This window comes from Cherax quadricarinatus, chromosome 62 (assembly GCF_038502225.1).
Source record: "Cherax quadricarinatus isolate ZL_2023a chromosome 62, ASM3850222v1, whole genome shotgun sequence".
In the NCBI taxonomy this organism is placed as follows: domain Eukaryota; kingdom Metazoa; phylum Arthropoda; class Malacostraca; order Decapoda; family Parastacidae; genus Cherax; species Cherax quadricarinatus.
Window position 1 is genome coordinate 10,064,924 of NC_091353.1, and position 20,307 is coordinate 10,085,230.

Below are 20,307 nucleotides of genomic sequence, written 5' to 3' on the forward strand. Positions count from 1 at the left end.
GAGTACTGTAAAAGAAAACAAACACATGAATAACTGCAGTTAAGCTTCAATAATTGATCTTGCCTCACACCACTCATCTACAATGTTTGATTTGTACTTTGTTATAGATCCAGGCTACTGTTCTGTGAGTGAGACGAGCGAGAGCGTCAGTTCCCCAGGAGCACCACCGACGGCTGGTGAGTTGGTCTTCAGCTACCCTGGTACAACTCAACATCAGTGGGAAAAGACACTACTAGATTCAGGAAAAATTTAAAATTGGCTTGTGATGATTGTTTTAAGGGGATACCTGTATTATTGACCAGTGTTTAGTATGCTGCTACTATCATTAACTAAACTAACTTTAAGAATGGAAAAAAATATAATTGTGACCTATGTTGATTCTTGAGTGGGATACTTGTATTAGATATTCTCAAAATTAGCTTAGGATATGATGGTAGTCGCACAAACGCTGGTCATTAGTAACACACACCCATTATGGAGATGAAAGGAAACATGGGAGAAGAGAATAGGTACTGTGTTTCTACCTCTAAATGAGGCCCTCTGCAGAAGGTAAAATACAAAGGAGGAAAATTCAAAATGAGAGACCATCCACTTCAGTGATGTGCAAACTCATATATTTACCTTTTTTCTCTCTGTGCTTTCCCTGCTGAAGAGGACCTCAGAGGTTGGAATCTACAGCTCCCACTTCACTCTGTGTCAGTTTTTGTTTGCATGTGGGTGAGCGTGCATTAGTTTGCAGAGATTCTGTAATGCTAAATATTTGTCAAGAAATGTCACCTAGCCTAATGGTTAGCTCATCCTACACATTACTAATAGATAATAGATATAATGGATAATAGAAGTATGATGGAGTTAGATAATATTTACCTTGTGTAATAAGAGAGACCATGATATTCTTCTGCGGGTCATGCTGATGAAGGGCTTCAGATCCAAGGAATCTGAGCTGTATATCTCTTGGAACAAACCCAGTTACCACCTTCTCCCCAAGCACTGGATGACCTCCTACTGGTTTAGCACTTCTTTATTAATGTAAAAATAATAGTTCAAGTGTGTGGTATATTGGTAATAAAGAAGTCACAATATTGTGACTAACAATTCACAAGTGACCCATAAATTGACAACAGACTTGAGATGATGTTTTGGTCCGCCACGAGCGTCCCACAATTTGGTAATGATTGAGAACGAACCAAAATGTTGTCTAGAAACTGATCTCCAATTTGTAGGTTGAGAGTTGTTGCTAATAAACTCAGATTAAGTCTCGATGACCATTGGTGAATACATGAACGGATGAACGGGAGGCTTGTACCACGGGCCTGTCAATTGATGGACCATAGTTCAAGCCTTTCGTCCATCCTTCCATTTATTCATTGCTAATTTTTAGTGTTTGGGGAGAATAAAGAGTCTGTCTGACCCACCAGGACCCAAGTGCACCCATTAACATCTTCTAAGAGTGCTTACCGTATTGTGCACACAATTATAATAGACTTGCACTAACTTCTCTAGGATCATTTTGTTATTAAAATAACCAATGACATTGGATCATGTTTATCTAGCCAGTGAAGGATTTTAGAAGTTCAGAAACTTATAACATTGTATTAGTGTTTTAAGTATTACGAGGGCATGTGCTGAAGAAGAGCTTTATTTGAATGAAGTCTGACCTACTTGAGACTGTATTAAATACATGAAGGTGAAACATCGTTCTAATAAAGGTCTCCCTTTACTGCATGTACCCTTAGACCATTTGTTGGCTATGCACAGTGCTTTTCAACCAGGGTGACTAGTCACCCTGGGGTAATCCAGGCAAGGGCTCGGGGTGACCTGGCTGTCATGGGTGACCCAGGTGAGGACTAGAGGATGGCCCAGCTGGCATAGGTGACCCAGGGGTGACCCAGCTCGGTACAGTGATATGGGGGCAGTGCTATATACCTTCTCCGTTTGCTCATCTCTCTTCCCAACCTTCCCAAGTTGGTATTAGTAACTTGGGATATGGGAAGGTGTAGGTGTTTAAGATAAAACCATCATTAACAGAGCTGTTTCAAAGACTTGAACTTTGTTCATCTGAGAATGAATCAATTCCACAAATGGTAAAAGTGAGAGAAAACTTCTTCAGATCTCGTCAGAAATAATGAGTTGAAGAATGAGACATTTGTGCAACACTTGGGAATTGTTATTGTGGAGATGTTTCACTAGCCAGTGGCTTCTTCAGTCCAATATAGAAAAGAACAGTGGAAGATGAGGAGGAGTCTGAGGGAATCAGTCCCTCAGCCTGGAGTCTGTATGTTCAGTTCATCAATCTCAAGATTGATGGACTGGACTGACAATAAAGATTCCCAAGTATTGCACAAGTGAATCATTCTTTATCTTGTAGGTTTTTCTAAACCGCCTGCACCACAAAAATAAGAAGACCCATCAATGCACTTTGCCTCTTTCTTAGAGGAAACCCCAGAATTGCATTTTTCCGGAGAACAGATGAAGTTCCTGGAGGATTCCAAGTGGATAACGGATCCTTTGTCGATGCAGCACTTTCAATCACCTCATGTGCAAAACAAGGAAGTTCTCGATTCAAGTGTAGATTTTTGACGTCATGTCTGTCTTTGCTAAAACATCCTACTGTGGAGATTTCTGGGTGTTAGGTAAAAGGACATGTGCAACTGATATGACATTTTATTGTGGTTATGTTTCATTCTCCAGGAGCTTTGTCAAAGCTCCTGGAGAGTGAAACGTTGCTGCAATAAAATGTCACATTAGTTGCACTTGTGTCCTTTTACCTAACATATTGTCGGTAATTCTACCAATATTATTACAATTTCTGAGCATGTCTCCTGAAAGTTCCCAATCACCTGACTGGCCAAGGAAGCCTCGACCGTCCTTGTGCATGTGCCAAGCACATACTCGTTGGAAAATAATTTTCAGCTCATGTGATGTCAAAATAAAAAAAAGGAAGCTGCTTTTTGCATGCCGAGACTAGTGAAAGACACTCTTAAAAAAAGACATCACTCCTTTTTCTAAATAAGTTGAATCATGAACTACAACTGCTAAAAAAAAAGTCGTTAACTGGATCACGAACTCTCGTGTGTCAGTTGAATTTGTTTTTATTTTGTTAAGCATGATTGATCTTAATTTGATAGTGCGAATGATGGTGAAAGCGTTTCTTTTTCAGGTCACCCTGCCTCGGTGAGGGACAGTGTTAAAAAATAATTAAAAAAATATATATAATAAAGTTGCTAAGCACAAGTGATTCTTATAAATGTATTTATTATTTTTTATTTGATCTGATACCTGTGTATTGCATGCTTGGCTGGCCTTGTAACAGGGTGCCCCAGTTTAAGAGAGAGCTTTCCAAGGGTGACCACTCTGGAAAAAGTTGAAAAGCACTGGGCTATGCTGTATTTCAACTTTTGTGTTATGTCCATGAGCAGTGTAAGATGTTTTCTGTAAGCATTTATGCTTATTTTGTTTAAGTTCAAGGAAATGTATGTCTACCTTGAATGAGCAGGTATTATCTGACTAGATCTAACATGAGCTGTGTTAGGGCTGAAATTGTCACATGAAGAATAATAAATCAAACTGCAAAATGGGTAGGATTTAAACCTATGGCCATGGGTTTAAACCCCACCCATTCCACGGTTTGTTTGCAATTGTGTTATGATGATTTTATGAATAATAATAATGTCACAATAATGTGGCTAGAACGACTCACAGCCATCCGGCAAATTGAAGACGAGCCATAAAATTGATTTTCAATTTGTAGGTTAGTAGTGAGAGGCTAGATAAACTTAACATATAGTATTGTGTGGTTGTACTCTAACATACAGCTTTACTTACCTCTGTTTACATGGCTGGTGCTGTTCTCCTGGCTATCCTGACGCTGTGCCGCTCACTTGACTGCTCCGTCACGCAATTGACCTCTGCGTTCGTTCAATTAAACACTGCTGTGGCTCTTTCAAACTTACTGATGTTTCTGCCATGGACAGTGCCGGTCACCAGGGGCACTGCCACAACTAGTGCTTCATCTTTTCCCTTCTCAGTGCCATCTTGTAATGATCCTAATGCCCCTGCTCATTCACAGTCCTCTTCCTCATCTGTCGCTAATAAAACACTAAGTATTTCATCTGTGTCTACCATTTCACCAGCCTCAGTTCTGAAACCTACTTCTGTCCTTGAGTCTGTAACAGCTGTTTCAAGTTCTCTGCCTCCAGCTTCTGTCAATGCCACACCTGCCCCATCTCTTTCACACCCTGAAAGCAGAGGAGCGTCGTTCCTGCCTGTCGGCATCACCACATCGTCCAGTTATAGGAAGAGAGTTGCATCTCTCTCTGTAAGCACGGTCATTACCTACTCTACAACCACTACCACCATCACCACCACTACATGCACCAGTACCTCATCAAGTATTCCTTCCACCACAAGTTCTGTAAACACAGCAGCAACTCCCTCCACCATCTCTCTTACTTCGCCACTGTCCTCACTTGCCACCATAGCTCCTTTGAGCGCTGTCATCACTAAAGAGTCATCGTCATTGTCATTATCATCCACACCTCTACCCAACCTGCCTCTCATTGGTCCCACTTGCTCATCGGTAAATTTAGTTCCATCCACGTCCTCTTTGCTCACTACAATGGCCCCGTCCTCTTCACTGGCTTCCACTTCCTTTGTTTCCTCCTTGGCCACAAGTCGTGTGCTAGACTTCTCTGAATCAGACGTACTGCGCGCAAGACTGGGCAGCATAGTGAGATCGTCAGCGGCTAGTCTTGCCAGCGGTGCCAACCTTCTTGTGATTGAGTACAATGTGGCGTGTAAGTGTTTAGTTCAGTAATACGCATGATTTAGACACTAGTACTTATTGCAAGATGGTGTGTAAGAGTTAAGCTCAGTAGTGCATGTTTTAAGCAATAGTGTCTTATCACAAGGTGTCACTGGCCTCAAGTTTTCGAGTTTGCAGTTTTTTTTATTGTTGACTTAGTGGGCTGGGATTTCCGGTGGTATAGCTAGGGGGTTGGTGCATGGGGGGTAATGGTCTCTCCCTTTACTCACATCAGATGCCTCTTTGCTCTGCCTTTTTTAGTTGATGTAGCTTTCCTAATTTTATTTCCAATGGTGTCAAATATAGCATGATCTTTGAAGTCGCCTTGACTTTAGCACTGTGAATATCAACCAGTTTTATGCTCTTTTAAAAAATTATAGAATTGTTAACTATTAGTTGTAATTGCATTTTGGCATCCGAAAGTGTAATAATCTAAATACTACCAATAACATACAAAATTCAAAGCCATGTTTAAGGTAATATTAAGTATTAGGGAGTACTTTTTGTTTTTTAAGCTTTCTTCCACCTAACATTAGAACCTCACTACTCTACTGATGGTTTCTATATATTCCATATCTTTTGGTCTTATGTGGTAATCACATCACTCCACTTCCCTCCAGTAAAAGTTTCTCCTCTTCACAGCACTGTCCTATTTTGTCTTGGTATATTATACACACCATCTTTTTCTTTTTTTTTCATATCCAAGATGGGAAGCATTGATACTCTCCCATCGCACTCTAAACTAGAATAATGATAATAATAATAATATACCCTACCTTTGATATACCTTTGGAGAGTTTCAAGCATTTCATTACTTTCGGAGCCCACCCATGGGCCAGGGTTGACTGGTGCTTGCCTGGTCAACCAGGCTGTTGCTGCTCGAGGCAGTAATAAATCTTTGATATAATATAGCAATAGAGGCTGGTAATGGTATTAATGGTAGATAGAGCTGAGATTATTTTGCCTTTATATAGTAACAATAAAGATAATTATGTGGACACCAGACATTGTCCACTGGTTGTGAATCAAGCAACCCAGGCAGATTTTGTGCTGCGTTTCCAAACTCCATTTTGTAGGGGCCCATTATGTCCAGGGTTGACGTAAACGCTACGAGAGTGAGTGAACAGTACATTATACCTTCAACTTAACAGACATCCATTAACTTGACCATGCTCAGATATACAGAACAAAATCCACTGGGTCGGCAGTGGATTTTTATTGTTGCAGTCACTACAAAACTATCATCTGTACATACCACAGTCACTATTGCTGGCCATTCACTCCCATTTTTGAGTGAATGCGTGGGGAGTTTTGAACCAAGTGTGAGAGTACTTGTGGTTGGGAATTTCAATGCTAAAGTGGGTAAAAATGTTGTGGAGGGATTAGTAGGTAAATTTGGGGTGCCAGGGGTAAATGAAAATGGGGAGCCTTTAATTGAGCTATGTGTAGAAAGAGGTTTGGTAATAAGTAATACATATTTTATGAAAAAGAGGATAAATGTGCAAGGTATGATATAGAACGTAATGAAAGTAGTTAGATTATGTATTGGTGGATAAAAGGTTGATGGGTGGGCTCCAGGATGTACACGTTTATAGAGGGGCAACTGATATATCAGATCATTATTTAGTTGTAGCTACAGTTAGAGTAAGAGGTAGATGGGAAAAGAGGAAAATGGCAACAACAAGTAAGAGGGAGGTGAAAGTGTATAAACTAAGGGAGGAGGAAGTTCGAGTGAGATGTAAGCAACTATTGGCAGAAAGGTGGGCTGGTGCAAGTATAAGTAGTGGCATTGACAGTTTTAAAAATGCAGTACAGTATTAGAATGTGGGGCAGAAGTTTGTGGTTATAGGAGGGTGGGTGCAGGAGGAAAGAGGAGTGATTGGTGGAATGATGAAGTAAAGGGTGTGATAAAAGAGAAAAAGTTAGCTTATGAGAAGTTTTTACAAAGCAGAAGTGTTATAAGAAGAGCAGAGTATATGAAGAGTAAAAGAAAGGTGAAGAGAGTGGTGAGAGAGTGCAAAAGGAGAGCAGATGATAGAGTGGGAGAGGCACTGTCAAGAAATTTTAATGAAAATAAGAAAAAATTTTGGAGCGAGTTAAACAATTTAAGAAAGCCTAGGGAACGGATGGATTTGTTAGTTAAAAACAGAGTAGGGGAGTTAGTAGATGGGGAGGTGGAGGTATTGGGTAGGTGGTGAGAATATTTTCAGGAACTTTTAAATGTCGACAGAGAAAGGGAGGCGGTAATTTTATGCACTGGCTAGGGAGGTATACCATCTTTCAGGAGTGAAGAAGAGCAGGATGTGAGTGTGGGGGAGGTGCGTGAGGCATTACATAGAATGAAAGGGGGTAAAGCAGCTGGAACTGACGGGATCATGACAGAAATGTTAAAAGCAGGGGGGATATAGTGTTAGAGTGGTTGGTATTTTTGTTTAAATGTATGGAAAAGGGGAAGGTACCTAGGGATTGGCAGAGAGCATGTATAGTCCCTTTATGTAAAGGGAAGGGGGACAAAAGAGATTGTAAAAATTATAGAGGAATAAGTTTACTGAGTATACCAGAAAAAGTGTATGGTAGGGTTATTATTGAAAGAATTAGAAGTAAGACAGAATGTAGGATTTCAGATGAGCAAGGAGGTTTTAAAGTGGGTTGGGGATGTGTAGATCAAGTGTTTACATTGAAGCATATATGTGAACAGTATTTAGATAAAGGTAGGGAAGTTTTTATTGCATTTATGGATTTAGAAAAGGCATATGATAGAGTGGATAGGGAAGTAATGTGGCAGGTGATGAGGGTATCAAATGATTTAGATAAAGAAAAATTGGATATCAAATTGGGGAGGTGTATGGAAGAAGTGAATGTTTCCAGATATTTGGGAGTTGATGTGTCAGTGGATGGATTTATGAAGAATGAGGTTAATCATAGAATTGATGAAGGGAAAAAGGCGAGTGGTGTGTCGAGTTATATGTGGAGACAAAAAACGTTATCTATGGAGGCAAAGAAGGGAATGTATGAAAGGATAGTAGTACCAACACTCTTATATGTGTGTGAAGCTTGGGTTGTAAATACTGCAGCGAGGAGGCGGTTGGAGGCAGTGGAGATGTCCTGCCTAAGGGCACTGTGTGGTGTAAATATTATGCAGAAAATTCGGAGTGTGGAAATTAGGAGAAGGTGTGGAGTTACTAAAAGTATTAGTCAGAGGGCTGAAGAGGGGTTGTTGAGGTGGTTTGGTCATTTAGAGAGAATGGATCAAAGTAGAATGACATGGAGAGCGTATAAATCTGTAGGGGAAGGAGGGCAGGATAGGGGTCGTCCTCGAAAAGGTTGGAGGGAGGGGGTAAAGGAGGTTTTGTGGGCGAGGGCTTGGACTTCCAGCAAGTGCGCTTGAGTGTGTTAGGAGTGAATGTAGACGAATGGTGTTTGGGATCTGACTAGCTGTTGGAGTGTGAGCAGGGTAATATTTAGTGAAGGGATTCAGGGAAACCGGTTATTTTTATATAGTCGGACTTGAGTCCTGGAAATGGGAGGTACAGTGCCTGCACTTTAAAGGAGGGGTTTGGAATAGTGGCACTTTGGAGGGATATGTTGTGTATCTTTATATGTATATGCTTCTAAACTGTTGTGTTCTGAGCACCTCTGCAAAAACAGTGATTATGTGTGAGTGAGGTGAAAGTGTTGAATGATGATGAAAATATTTTCTTTTTGGGGATTTTCTTTCTTTTTGGGTCACCCTGCCTCGGTGGGAGACGACCGACTTGTTAATCCTTTAACGGTCCAAACGTATATATACGTTCACGTGCGTAGCACCCCAAACGTATATATACGTTTTCTTTGTCATTCATTCAACATTGCCACAATAAACCTGAGTCACCTAGACATGAGAGAATGGGTGTGTGCACTCACTGTGTTCCATATTAAAATAATTGGAGATGCCTGGGTACCATATGCTCTTTTTTCCTTTTAAAAGAAAAGATTTCTTTTTTCCTCAAAAAATTTGGGGCGCTACACGAGTGAACGTATATATACGTTTGGACCGTTTAAGGGTTAAAAAAAAAATTTTGAGTAGCTTTAACTGAGAGTAAGCTTAACATCTTAAGTTGTATACTAAATATGGGAATATTTACATCATAATATACAAGTTGTGTGTAAATATAATAATTATTTAGTTTGGGAATATTTGCTGTTTAGAGGACCATGTGAACTGTCGTACCTATGTGCCTCCGGCAAGACAGTGATAGTGTGAATGATGGTGAAAGCGTTTCTTATTCTTTTTTGGGTTATCCTGCCTTGGTGGGAAATGGCCAGCATGTTAGAAAAAATCTAAGCAGCAGCAGATCTGTATGTGTAGATAGTCGAGTAATAATAATTGTAATAATGATTATATAATAATGATATAATAATAATAATAATCATAATAATTTGGGATTTTATTCTTAAGCATCTATTGTTTCAAGAAATTTACAAGTGCTCACACCTTAAACCACAAATACAGCAACGACAGAGTTAAAATCTTTGTTTACATTTCAGAGAGACATGATAATCATCAGGATCGTTAATTCTAGAAAGCATTACAGAATAATTAGCGTCATTAGACTGATAGCTATTATTATTATAATTATGGGAAGTGATAAAGCTGTCACCATATACAACACCTGGGAGGTAATTTGATTTGATGCGAGGGAGGGGAGGATAGCATCAGTTGCTCCAGTCAAGATCCTTTCAGTGGTATCAAGGCGCTTCACCATCATCTTTGAAGACATCATGAAGTTCAGCAGCATTGTATAAGCTTCAAATCCAAGCGTTGTAAATTCCCAGTTAATAGGAGAATGATAATGATGATAATAATAATAATAATAATGATGGTGAATGTGTTCTCTTGGGGTCATGCCGCCTTGACAGGAGACACTTGAGGTAAAATAATAATTATACTAATATACATACTGTAAATAATAATAATGATAATAATTCTCCATGGGGAAGTGGAGAAGAATCCTTCCTCCATAAACCATGCATGTCATAAGAGGCGACTAAAATGCCGGGAGCAAGGGACTAGTAACCCCTTCTCCTGTATAAATTACTAAATATAATAAAAAAAGAAAAGTTTTGTCTCCTCTTCTTTGGGTCATCCTGCCTCGGTGGGAGACTGCCAGTGTGTCAAAAATAAATACAGTGAACCCCCGGATTAAGACGTCATCGGAATAAGTAATGTTTTTGCATCAAAATATTGACTTGGTGAACGTCACTGAACTTGGTATAAGTCATTCGTGTCGGGGCCTGAGCTACCCAGTGTGCCATTGTTTACCAGCCAGTGAGGAGGATCCCACAGGTTCATACGATACATTTTGTATTATTCCATTCTTTTTAGTGCTTGTAACTGGTAAATAAGCCACCATAGGCCCAAAGAAAGCTTCTAGTGCCAGCCAGCCCTTTGGTAAAGGGCTGAGAGAGAGGGGAGAATGTGCCTTTTTCTGTGATTCTGCAATATGTATGATACTAAAGCAGCAGGAGTCTATAAAGGCTATAGCGCCAGCCAGCAATAAAGTGTAGCATTAACTGTAGCAAGTAAGTTAAGCGATTAATCGATAGAAAAAGGAGAGCATGAACCTAACTCCTCTAATGTTGTTGAAGTTATATAGGGCGACTGACAACACCACTGCCTCTGCTACTGCCTCCACCACCACTATGTATGGCTTATGCTCTCAGTGGCCCTTATACACCCAAGAACAACAACTCGGTAACACTCGTGACCTACTTAATGACGTATTTTATTCATTCTAGAGTATATATCATGTTTCTATGTCATTAACCCTTTCAGGGTCCGTCCCGTAGATCTACGGCTTTACGGTGAGTGTCCAAACCGTAGATCTACGCCATGAGCTCAGCTCACTCTGATAAACTGTGAGTGGTACATTTGGGCCTAGATATGAGAGAATACATCTATGTGGTATGTGTGCACCACATAAAACAGATCCTGCAGCACACTGTGTATAATGAGAGAAAAAAACTGAAATCATGATTTTTCGATTAAAACAGCAACTTTGCAGTGTTTTTTCGCATGTTTTTTATAGTTGTATTTGCGATTTCTTGGTCTCATTTGATAGAATGGAAGACATATTACAGAAATAGAAATGATTTTGATTGGTTTTAGCACTGGAAATGGCTTGAAACTGAGCTCAAAGTAGCGGAAATGTTAAATTTTTGCCGATATTCAAGAGTAAACAAACGACCTCACACGTCTAATACACATCAGCTGGTGGGTCTAATATACATTCACAAATATGGTGATGATATTTATACAATTATTACAGTATTGCATAACAGTAAATCTTCTATTTTTTGGTGTGAATAAAAATTCATTATGTGAATAAAACATCAAAATGGAATTTATTTGTAAAGCCTCAAAATATAACTAATGAACAGAGGAAATGTTAGTTTAGTGCCAGGAATGCCTACATTGTTTATTCTGGACCCTATTTTGAAATTGGAATATTTTGAACTTTGTGTTAAATTGGCCAAATTAACAATTTCCGATCACTTTATTTTGTAGTTGAAACAGTTGACTTGGCGATTTCTTGTGCTCAATCGATAGAATAGAAGTAATACTAGTGAAATAGCTAAGAATTTGGTTGATTGGAATAATGTAATTGGCCTAAAATGGGAGTCAAAGTCGGCAAAATCGCCGATTCGTAAATATCGCTGACACATCAAAATTCGCGAGAGCATAATTTCGTCAATTTTCCACCAAATTTCGTACTTTTTGTTTTATTACCTTCACAAAAAGATTCTCTACGATTTCATAAGAAAAAATAACAAATTTTTTTTTTGAAAATTCTTGGACACTGGTGCGTGACTCCAGATTTGGGCCTTGGACCCTGAAAGGGTTAACCCTTTCAGGGTTGAGAGGCCCTCTCCTAAACTCGTTCTCAGGATCGAAAATTTTTTGGAAAATTTTTTTTTTTATGAAATGATAGAGAATCTTTTCCCGATCATAATGACGCCAAAAGTATGAAATTTGATGGAAAACTTACGGAATTATGCTCTCGCAAAGTTAGCAGTCTCGACGATGTTCACGCATTGGCGATTTCACCCACTTTGAGCCCTATTTTCGGCCACTTCCTGTGTACTAGTCGACAAAAATCATATTTATTTCGCTAGAACTCCATTTTCTCTATTGAATGAGTGCAAGAAACCACCCATTTACCAGTTTCAACTGTCCAATAAAGTGGCTAGAAATTGGCAATTTTGCCAGTTTCACACAAATTTCAGAAGATGCCAATTTCCAAATAGGGTCCAGAATAAACAAGACAGACATTCCTGGCACTAAAATAACAAATTCTCTGTTCGTTAGTCATGTCCCCAGGCCCCTCTTACATTTCTTTTGCTTTCCACTTTGAATTTTTATTCTCACAAAAAATAAAAGATTTACTGTTATGCAGACTACTGCATTAGTGTAGAAATGGTATAAATAATATCGGCGCACTTGTGAAAGAATATTAGACTCACCAGTTGATGTTTATTGGACGACTGGCATGATTTGTTTAATTTTGAACTTTGGTAAAAATCAAACATTTCTGCTATTTTGAGCTCAATTTCAAGGTACTTTTCATTGTGAAACCAATCAAAATCATCTCAATTTCTGTAATATGTCTTCCATTCTATAAAGTGAGGCCAGGAAAACTAAAATACAACCATAAATACCATACGAAAATACAGTGCAAAGTCGCTGTTTTAATCCAAAAACACAAAGTTTTTTTTTTTCTCATTACGCACTGTGTGCTGCAGGATTTTTTTTATACTGCCCACACTGACCATATAGACCCATTCTTTCATATGTAGGCCTACCAGCTTTCTCTCGCTAGATTTGAAGGCGCTGGAATATAGGCGCTCTAGTATGTTAATAACCCTGGTGCGTAAGCTGTACTATTATTATTTTTTGTTATTATCACACTGGCCGATTCCCACCAAGGCAGCGTGGCCCGAAAAAGAAAAACTTTCACCATCATTCACTCCATCACTGTCTTGCCAGAAGGGTACTTTACACTACAGTTTTTAAACTGCAACTTTAACACCCCTCTTTCAGAGTACTAGTACAGTGGACCCCCGCATAACGATCACCTCCGAATGCGACCAATTATGTAAGTGTATTTATGTAAGTGCGTTTGTACGTGTATGTTTGGGGGTCTGAAATGGACTAATCTACTTCACAATATTCCTTATGGGAACAAATTCGGTCAGTACTGGCACCTGAACATACTTCTGGAGTGAAAAAATATCGTTAACCGGGGGTCCACTGTACTTCAGAAACCCTGAAAGGGTTAATATTGTTTATTATGTCATATTAGACGAATTGTGCTAGCTAAATAAGCTGGGGAGCTGATATTAGTGTCATATTGAAGGACTGTCTTGTCCTGTCTCCCAACACAATTCCTAACATATGCCAGAAACAGACCTCTCTGGAATACTTTTTTGAGTGACAGGGGTCCAGTGACTCTCAAGCTGGTCCTAGTGGCATTAAAAAACAAAAGTGGGAAGTAACCTAGGATAAGGATTTGGTACCTGAAGTCTTTATGGAGCAGGATTCACCTTCCAAACAGTTGTAAACTCCTCTATCCTCTCCCCTCCTCCCATCCTCCATACATCACCATGTCTTCATTAAAGGTAAGTGTGATGTTATTATTGTTTTATTCTTCATGTATTATTGTTTTCTGGGTAGGTAAATATATATTTCATGTAGAAAACATTTTTTTAATACTTTTGGGTGTCTGAAACGGATTAATTGGATTTCTATTATTTATTATGGGGAAAATTAATTCGGAGTAAGTCGGATTCAGGATAAGTCACTCTCTCTGGAACATATTAATTTCATAATCTGGGGGTCCACTGTAATAATAAGCAGTCTTGACTAAGAATTCTTCTTCTTTCAACAAACCGGCTGTATCCCACTGAGGCAGAGTGGCCCAAAAGGAAAAGCGAAAGTTTCTCCTTTTAAATTTAGTAATACAGTAGACCATCATTTAACACAGGAGTTATGTTCCTGAAAATGCCGTGCTAGGTAAAATTGTGTTAGATGAACTGAAGAACTTATGGGAAAAATAGGGTTATGTTCCTGGGAGCCCCCCAAAAACCAAGCAACTTTTTATTAGACCAACAGATCTTACAAAAATAAAAGTGAATATGTAATTGTAGTTCATTGTCATGATGTATTACTGCTTAAGACTACAAATGCAATAGAAATAATAGTATTTCTTACCTTAAATTGTGGGTAACGGCATTTGTGGATGATTGTGAAGAGAATGGATATGCATGGTGTGGCCCTACTGGGCTGAGATGGGAGGTTGTTGGTTGTCGCCAGAAGTGGATGGTTGAAGTTCTGGTACTGAAGTCGATGGTTGTATTGGAGTGTGCATAAATTCTGTAATGGATCTCTGGGCTCTTTTACCCTGCAGTACATTATAAAGCTGATGGTAAAGCATCATCAGCTGGTCTAGACCCCATTTCAAAGCACTGCTTCTAGATTTGTCAGAGTTTTCTTCACTGAGAAAGTCTGCAACTTGACCAATAATATGGAACTGCTCACGTAACTGCTGCAGTGTTAACTGTTTTTCTTCAGGTTCTTCATCTTCTTCTGTTATCTCCCTCCCTTGTATCTGTGCATCGAATTCTGCCAACATTTCCTCTGGACTCCTGTCTTCATCATCATTATCTTATAAGAGCTCACATCTTCTTCATTCATATCTTCAAAACCATCACTTGGTAATCTCCTTGCCAGCTGAACAATTTCTTGAACCTGACTCTCAAGCAAGGGAAAACCAGTCTAAGAATTATCTACAGAAGGCCATAACTTTTCCCAGCCTGCATTTAATGTTGATTGGGGCACTTCATTCCATTCACTTCTAGCAGTGGTTTAATTACAGATGTTGTATTTGGAGGTAAAATTACAACTTTTACATGTGGGGTCACATCCAGCAAAGCTTGTGGATGAGTATGGGATTTATCAAGAATGTAGAGAGCCTTGAATGCAAGGTTCTTACTGTGCAGATAAAACTTGGCTTCAGGAATAAAGTGATGCTTAAACCAGTCAATCCATGCTGACTGATTTGCCCTCCAAATTACTGGTAAGATGTTTTTATCTACACCTTTCAGAGCATGAGGATTCTTAGAGTGGTAAATATCCATGGGCTTACACTTGAAATCACCTGATGCATTACCGCAAAGGTGCACGATGAAGCGATCCTTTGCTGCCCTGAAGCCCGGTGCACTTTTCTCTTGCTGACTGATATAAGTTTGTGTTGGCATTTTCTTCCAAATAACACTTGTCTCATCAGCATTAAACACTTGATGTGGCTCATAACCTCCCTCAGAAATAATTTCCTGCAATTCAGCAGGGAAATTACTTGCTGCTGTATGATCAGCTGAAACACTTTCACCAGGAAACTTAATATTATGTAACTTATTATGCAATTTAAAGTTTTGGAACCAGCCTGTGCTAAACATACACTCGTTTTCAGGCCTTCCTTCCTTATCACACACTGCTTTAAACAACTGTAAGGACTTTTCCCTAATTAAGTTGAAATTAAGTGGTGCACCTTTCTTTGTCTTTTGTTCAGTCCACTCAAGCAACAAGTTTTCTGTTTTATTTACTTGTTGTGATCTACGTGTCATTCTTTTCACGAGATGACATCTTGGGTTATTCATTACACAAGCTCATATATTCACCTCGTTCTTTCTAATTGTATGAACTGATGCTTCATTAAGGCCATAGGCCCTCACTATATCCACCACACATGAGCCACTCTTAAGCTTATCAAATATCTCGATTTTCTTCGTAATTCCTAGACTTACACTCTTTCAGAAATGCTCGTAAGCCTACTAGGCGCCATGATTGCTTGGCAGATTTAAGATATGGCAATTGAAATAAGTATCTAAACAAACACAGCAAGCTCCCAAAAGATCGTCCTACACGAGTATGAACCGAGCTGCAGGCTGGGAGGGTGGTGAGGGTGGGTGTGGGAGACTCAGGGTGGCGGGGTTGGCAGTAGGCCTCCCCCATTGACTCAGTGGTGTAGCACACAGCCAATCCCACGGTGACTGCGGGCTAAAAAAATTTTCCTCTCCTGCAAACTGAACCATGTTAAATTAATTTTAAGAAAATGTTAAATAATATTGTGCCCCAATTCTTCAATCGTGCTGTATCCGAATCTTGCCAAATAAACTTGTGCTAAATGACGGTCTACTGTATATACAGGAGAAGGGGTTACTAGCCCCTTGCTCCTGGTATTTTAATTGCCTCTTATGACACGCATGACTTACAGAGGAAGAATTCTGTTCTACTTCCCCCATGGAGATGACTAAGTTATGGATTAAAAATGATTACAAGGAAAAAAATTATGTTTTTACCTTATTTTTTATATTCGAATTCAGATTTTTTATTTCAGCATGTTACAGTGTTTGTATAGAGATGAGTGACATTTAGGTGTGCATGCAGAAAGCCCCTTAGTATTCAGAGTATTTTTTTATTGATACAAGAGGTCTACTGCTGAAAAATTTATGCAGTTGGAGAAGCTTAGTTGAGAGCTGGAAGGGTGTGCTATAACCCTTCAAGGAGGAGGGTGCCTGGAAGTTAGTTAGAGGCTCTTGATTTCAGGAATTCGAGCTACCAGCCCTTTCTCTACATCAAATCTGATCGTCTCTCATTCCCCAGGTGCTGTATGACCCCCTTGTGTGTTAAGCATCTTCTTGTGAGTGTTCATAAGATCTGATGAGGGTTGTAGGGAGAGCAGAAACTAGAATATACTATCAGGAGGTATATACACACTCATTTTAATATTTTGCCACATGATAATGCATACGTTTCAACTAATGCACGTGTTTAAATGTGCACATGTTTGTGCATGTGTCACAAACATTAGCTCTGCTCCTCTAGTTATACATATACATATTAGATGTCAAAAAATTGTGTATTAAGTTTTAAATGTTCGGAATGTAGTCCAATTTTTCCCATACATTCAATCTGCATTGTGTCATTCTTTTTCTTTTTTTTACAAATATGCTAACTGATTTTCAAGTATTTGACCTACAGTTATAGCCTGTGTTGAAGATGGTATAAAATACCGACAAGTTAAAGATTAAGACACACGTGCAACAGTTGGGTATCTTTATTGATGAAATGTTTTGCCTACACAGTAGACTTCTTTAGTCCAATACAGAATCAGCAGGTGCAGTGGTGAAATAAAGATGATATAATCAGTCCATCATCTTTGGAAAAATAGTATTTGAGGTGGTCAGTCCCTCAGCCATGGATCTGAACTCTTTGCCAGGCTGAGGGACTGGCCATCTCAAATACTATTTCTCCAAGGTTAATGGACTGATTACATCATCTTTATTTCACTACTACACCTGCTGTGTCTGTATTTGACTGAAGAAGCCTATTGTGTAGGCAAAATGTTCAACAATAAAGATACCCAACTGTTGCTTGTGTCTTAATCATCAGTTATAGTCTAGTCTACTGTAATCATAAATGGAGAATTGAAACTTATTGAAGGAAGGAAGTTGAAGATGTTAATGGGGAAGTTTATCCCACTTTGAAAATAGAACAGTGAGCAATAACTTGACTTGAGAGAGAAGCTTGGGTCAGACAAGTTACACATGCCAGCACACACCAGAGACAAGTTAGGATCGTTACATGTACCAGACAGTACGTGTCAGAGCATCAGAATTTTAACAGACATATAGACATAATGAAATTCTAAAATATAGCATATAATAGAGAGGTGTACACTATTACTAAATTCAAGAAACTACACTGATGATGATGACTTTCAAGGAACTGTGACACACTCTCAAGATCAAGAATAGTCACAATACCGTGACTGGAACAGTACACAAATAACCCTCACGTAATTTCATTCTCCCATGCACGGGTTATTTGTGTGTGTCTCAAGATATTACATTTTACCAGCAGAGTGACTGGTCAGAGACCAGGATATGATGAATGTAGGGGGATTGAATTTCCACCAGTGCTTGCTCTCAGTGACCCGCATAGGTTGAGCACTTGATGAAATATGGTACAGTTTACCAACAAGATTTAATATAGCATCTGCAGATTGCTGAATAAGTCATCACTTACACAACCCATACATAGGAGAAAGAACTTATGATGATATTTTGGTCCAGCTGAATCATTAACTAGTCACACATTAACACACGAAGGTAAGAGAGCCAGTGTATATATGATAGGAGGGCAGGGACAGGAAAAAGAGAAGTAGAAAAATAAAATAAGGAAGTGGAGATAGTAGTGGAAGAAGTAATAATAGTTATAGTGGATAGGGAGAGAAGTGGCAGGTAGTGGCACAAGAGTCAAAAAATAGTGAATAATTTTCCATCAAGACAGTGTGAACCAAAGAAGAAATATATTGACCATCAATCATTCCCTAGCTGTATTTTAGTGATCACTAACAGCTTGACTGGTAAGAGACCAGGCCTCTCCTCCTGACAACACAGAACACACTTGTGCAACAAACAGCACACCTGTGCAACAAATGATACACTCATGCAATAATCTAGCTGGATTTCCGGAAGTGCACAAACAAATTATATTCTCAAATGTATAACAACATATGTAATATATTGCTTTTTCTTTGTCCCTCCTTTAGTACTGTAACAACCCTATCATTGCAAGCTGCAACTGCATATTCTTATACTTATGTGTTGGATTCTTTACTAGCATGCATGAAAACTTGTACATTCTGTTCAATATACAGTAGAACCCCCTCATATCCACGGATCCAGTTTCCACTGTTTCAGCTATCCACAGTTTACCGCAGCCCAAAAATAACCCTCAGTTTTGCTTAACAGTGGCCCCAAAGTGCAAAAATAGTGATGCTGCAGTTCTTCAAAGCCTAAGATAAGCCATGAAGTACAGCCTCTCCTCACTAAACGACGGAGTTCTGTTTCTAAGACCACGTCATTAAATGAATTTGTCACTAAGTGAGGAGCATACTATATTGGTAGTTGGTTTGTGTCCACCATCTTTGATATTGTTTTAATGTCACCTTTGTACCATTTATAACATTTCTGGTACAATTTTAAATGTTTATACAGTAGTGTGCTGTATATTGAAATTAACAGAATAGAGGAAATCAGCTCTAATATTCATTATTTAGGTATAAATACTCATCAGAATGCCCGTTGTAAGTTTGTGGCATCAGTAAACGAGTACGTCACTATGTGAGGAGAGGCTGTTCTTCCTATCAGTTAAAAAGTGCTAACTCTTGTCATACCTATGATAAAGTTTAATCTATCAATAAAACTTTATCGTACGTATGTATGTAAATGACAAATGACTTATACAGTGGACCCTCAACCAACGCTGGCATCGTCTAACGGATAAAATCGCCTAACGATGCATTTCTGCATTAAAATATTGGCTTGACCAACAGTGAAAAACTCGGGTAACAACATTCGTCCCGAGTGCCTCAGTGCCTGAGTGCCTCAGCTGCCCTGCCTTCAGCTAGTGTGCCATTGTTTACAAGCCAAGGCAGACAGTTCCACAAATACATGCGATACATTCTGTATTATTCCATTGTTTTTAGTGCTTGTAACTGCTAAATAAGCCACCATGGGCCCAAAGAAAGCTTCTAGTGGAAAACCTGTGGTAAAAAGGGTGAGAAATACTATTGAAATACTATCGTACCACCATCAGCTGCTGCTGCACCACCGTCAGCTGCTGCTGCACCACCGTCGGCTGCTGCTGCACCACCGTCAGCTGCTGCTGCACCACTGTCAGCTGTTGTTGCACCACCGTCAGCTGCTGCTGCACCACCGTCAGCTGCTGCTGCACCACTGTCAGCTGTTGCTGCACCACTGTCAGCTGCTGCTACACCACTGTCAGCTGTTGCTGCACCAATGTCAGCTGTTGCTGCACCACCGTCAGCTGCTGCTGCACCACTGTCAGCTGCTGCTGCACCACCGTCAGCTGCTGCTGCACCACTGTCAGCTGCTGCTGCTGCTGCACCACCGTCAGCTGTTGCTGCACCACCGTCAGTTGCTGCTGCACCATCAGCTGCTGCTGTACCACGGTCAGCAGCTGCTGCTGCTGCAACACCATCAGCTGTACTACTCAAAGATGTGGAGAGAGTGTTGTTGGTGTGACTTAACGAGAAACAATTAACCCCAGAGGGTTAGCCATCCAGGATAACCCAAGAAAGTCAGTGCGTCATTGAGGACTGTCTAACTTATTTCCATTGGGGTCCTTAATCTTGTCCCCCAGGATGCAACCCACACCAGTCGACTAACACCCAGGTGAACAGGAAAAAATGCCTGGTACTAGTGCTCATATTGATGAATTTAAGGCCAGCAAAGGTTGGTTTGAGAGATTTAAGAATCATAATGGAATACACAGTGCGATAAGGCATGGCGAAGCTGAAAAATTCCAACCCCAACAAGTGTTCAATTGTGACGAAACAGGCCTGTTCTGGAAGAAAATGCCAAACAGGACCTACATT

At 39.6% G+C, this 20,307-nt stretch overlaps 2 protein-coding genes across 5 annotated transcripts in view; both read left to right on the forward strand.

Moving 5' to 3' along the window:
* Crag (DENN domain-containing protein Crag) overlaps positions 1–20,307 on the forward strand; it is a 201,919-nt gene that overhangs the window by 93,951 nt on the left and 87,661 nt on the right. For 3 of the 4 annotated variants that reach the window (XM_070098409.1, XM_070098410.1, XM_070098412.1), the window contains exons 19-20: positions 108–176; positions 3,975–4,796. In XM_070098409.1, coding sequence (XP_069954510.1) covers positions 108–176; positions 3,975–4,796 — 891 coding nt within the window. The remainder of the gene's footprint in view (positions 1–107; positions 177–3,974; positions 4,797–20,307) is intronic. The other variant, XM_070098411.1, reaches the window with a different exon arrangement.
* Positions 1–20,307, forward strand: part of LOC138854546 (zinc finger protein 853-like) — a 55,127-nt gene that overhangs the window by 7,272 nt on the left and 27,548 nt on the right. The window lies entirely within an intron of this gene.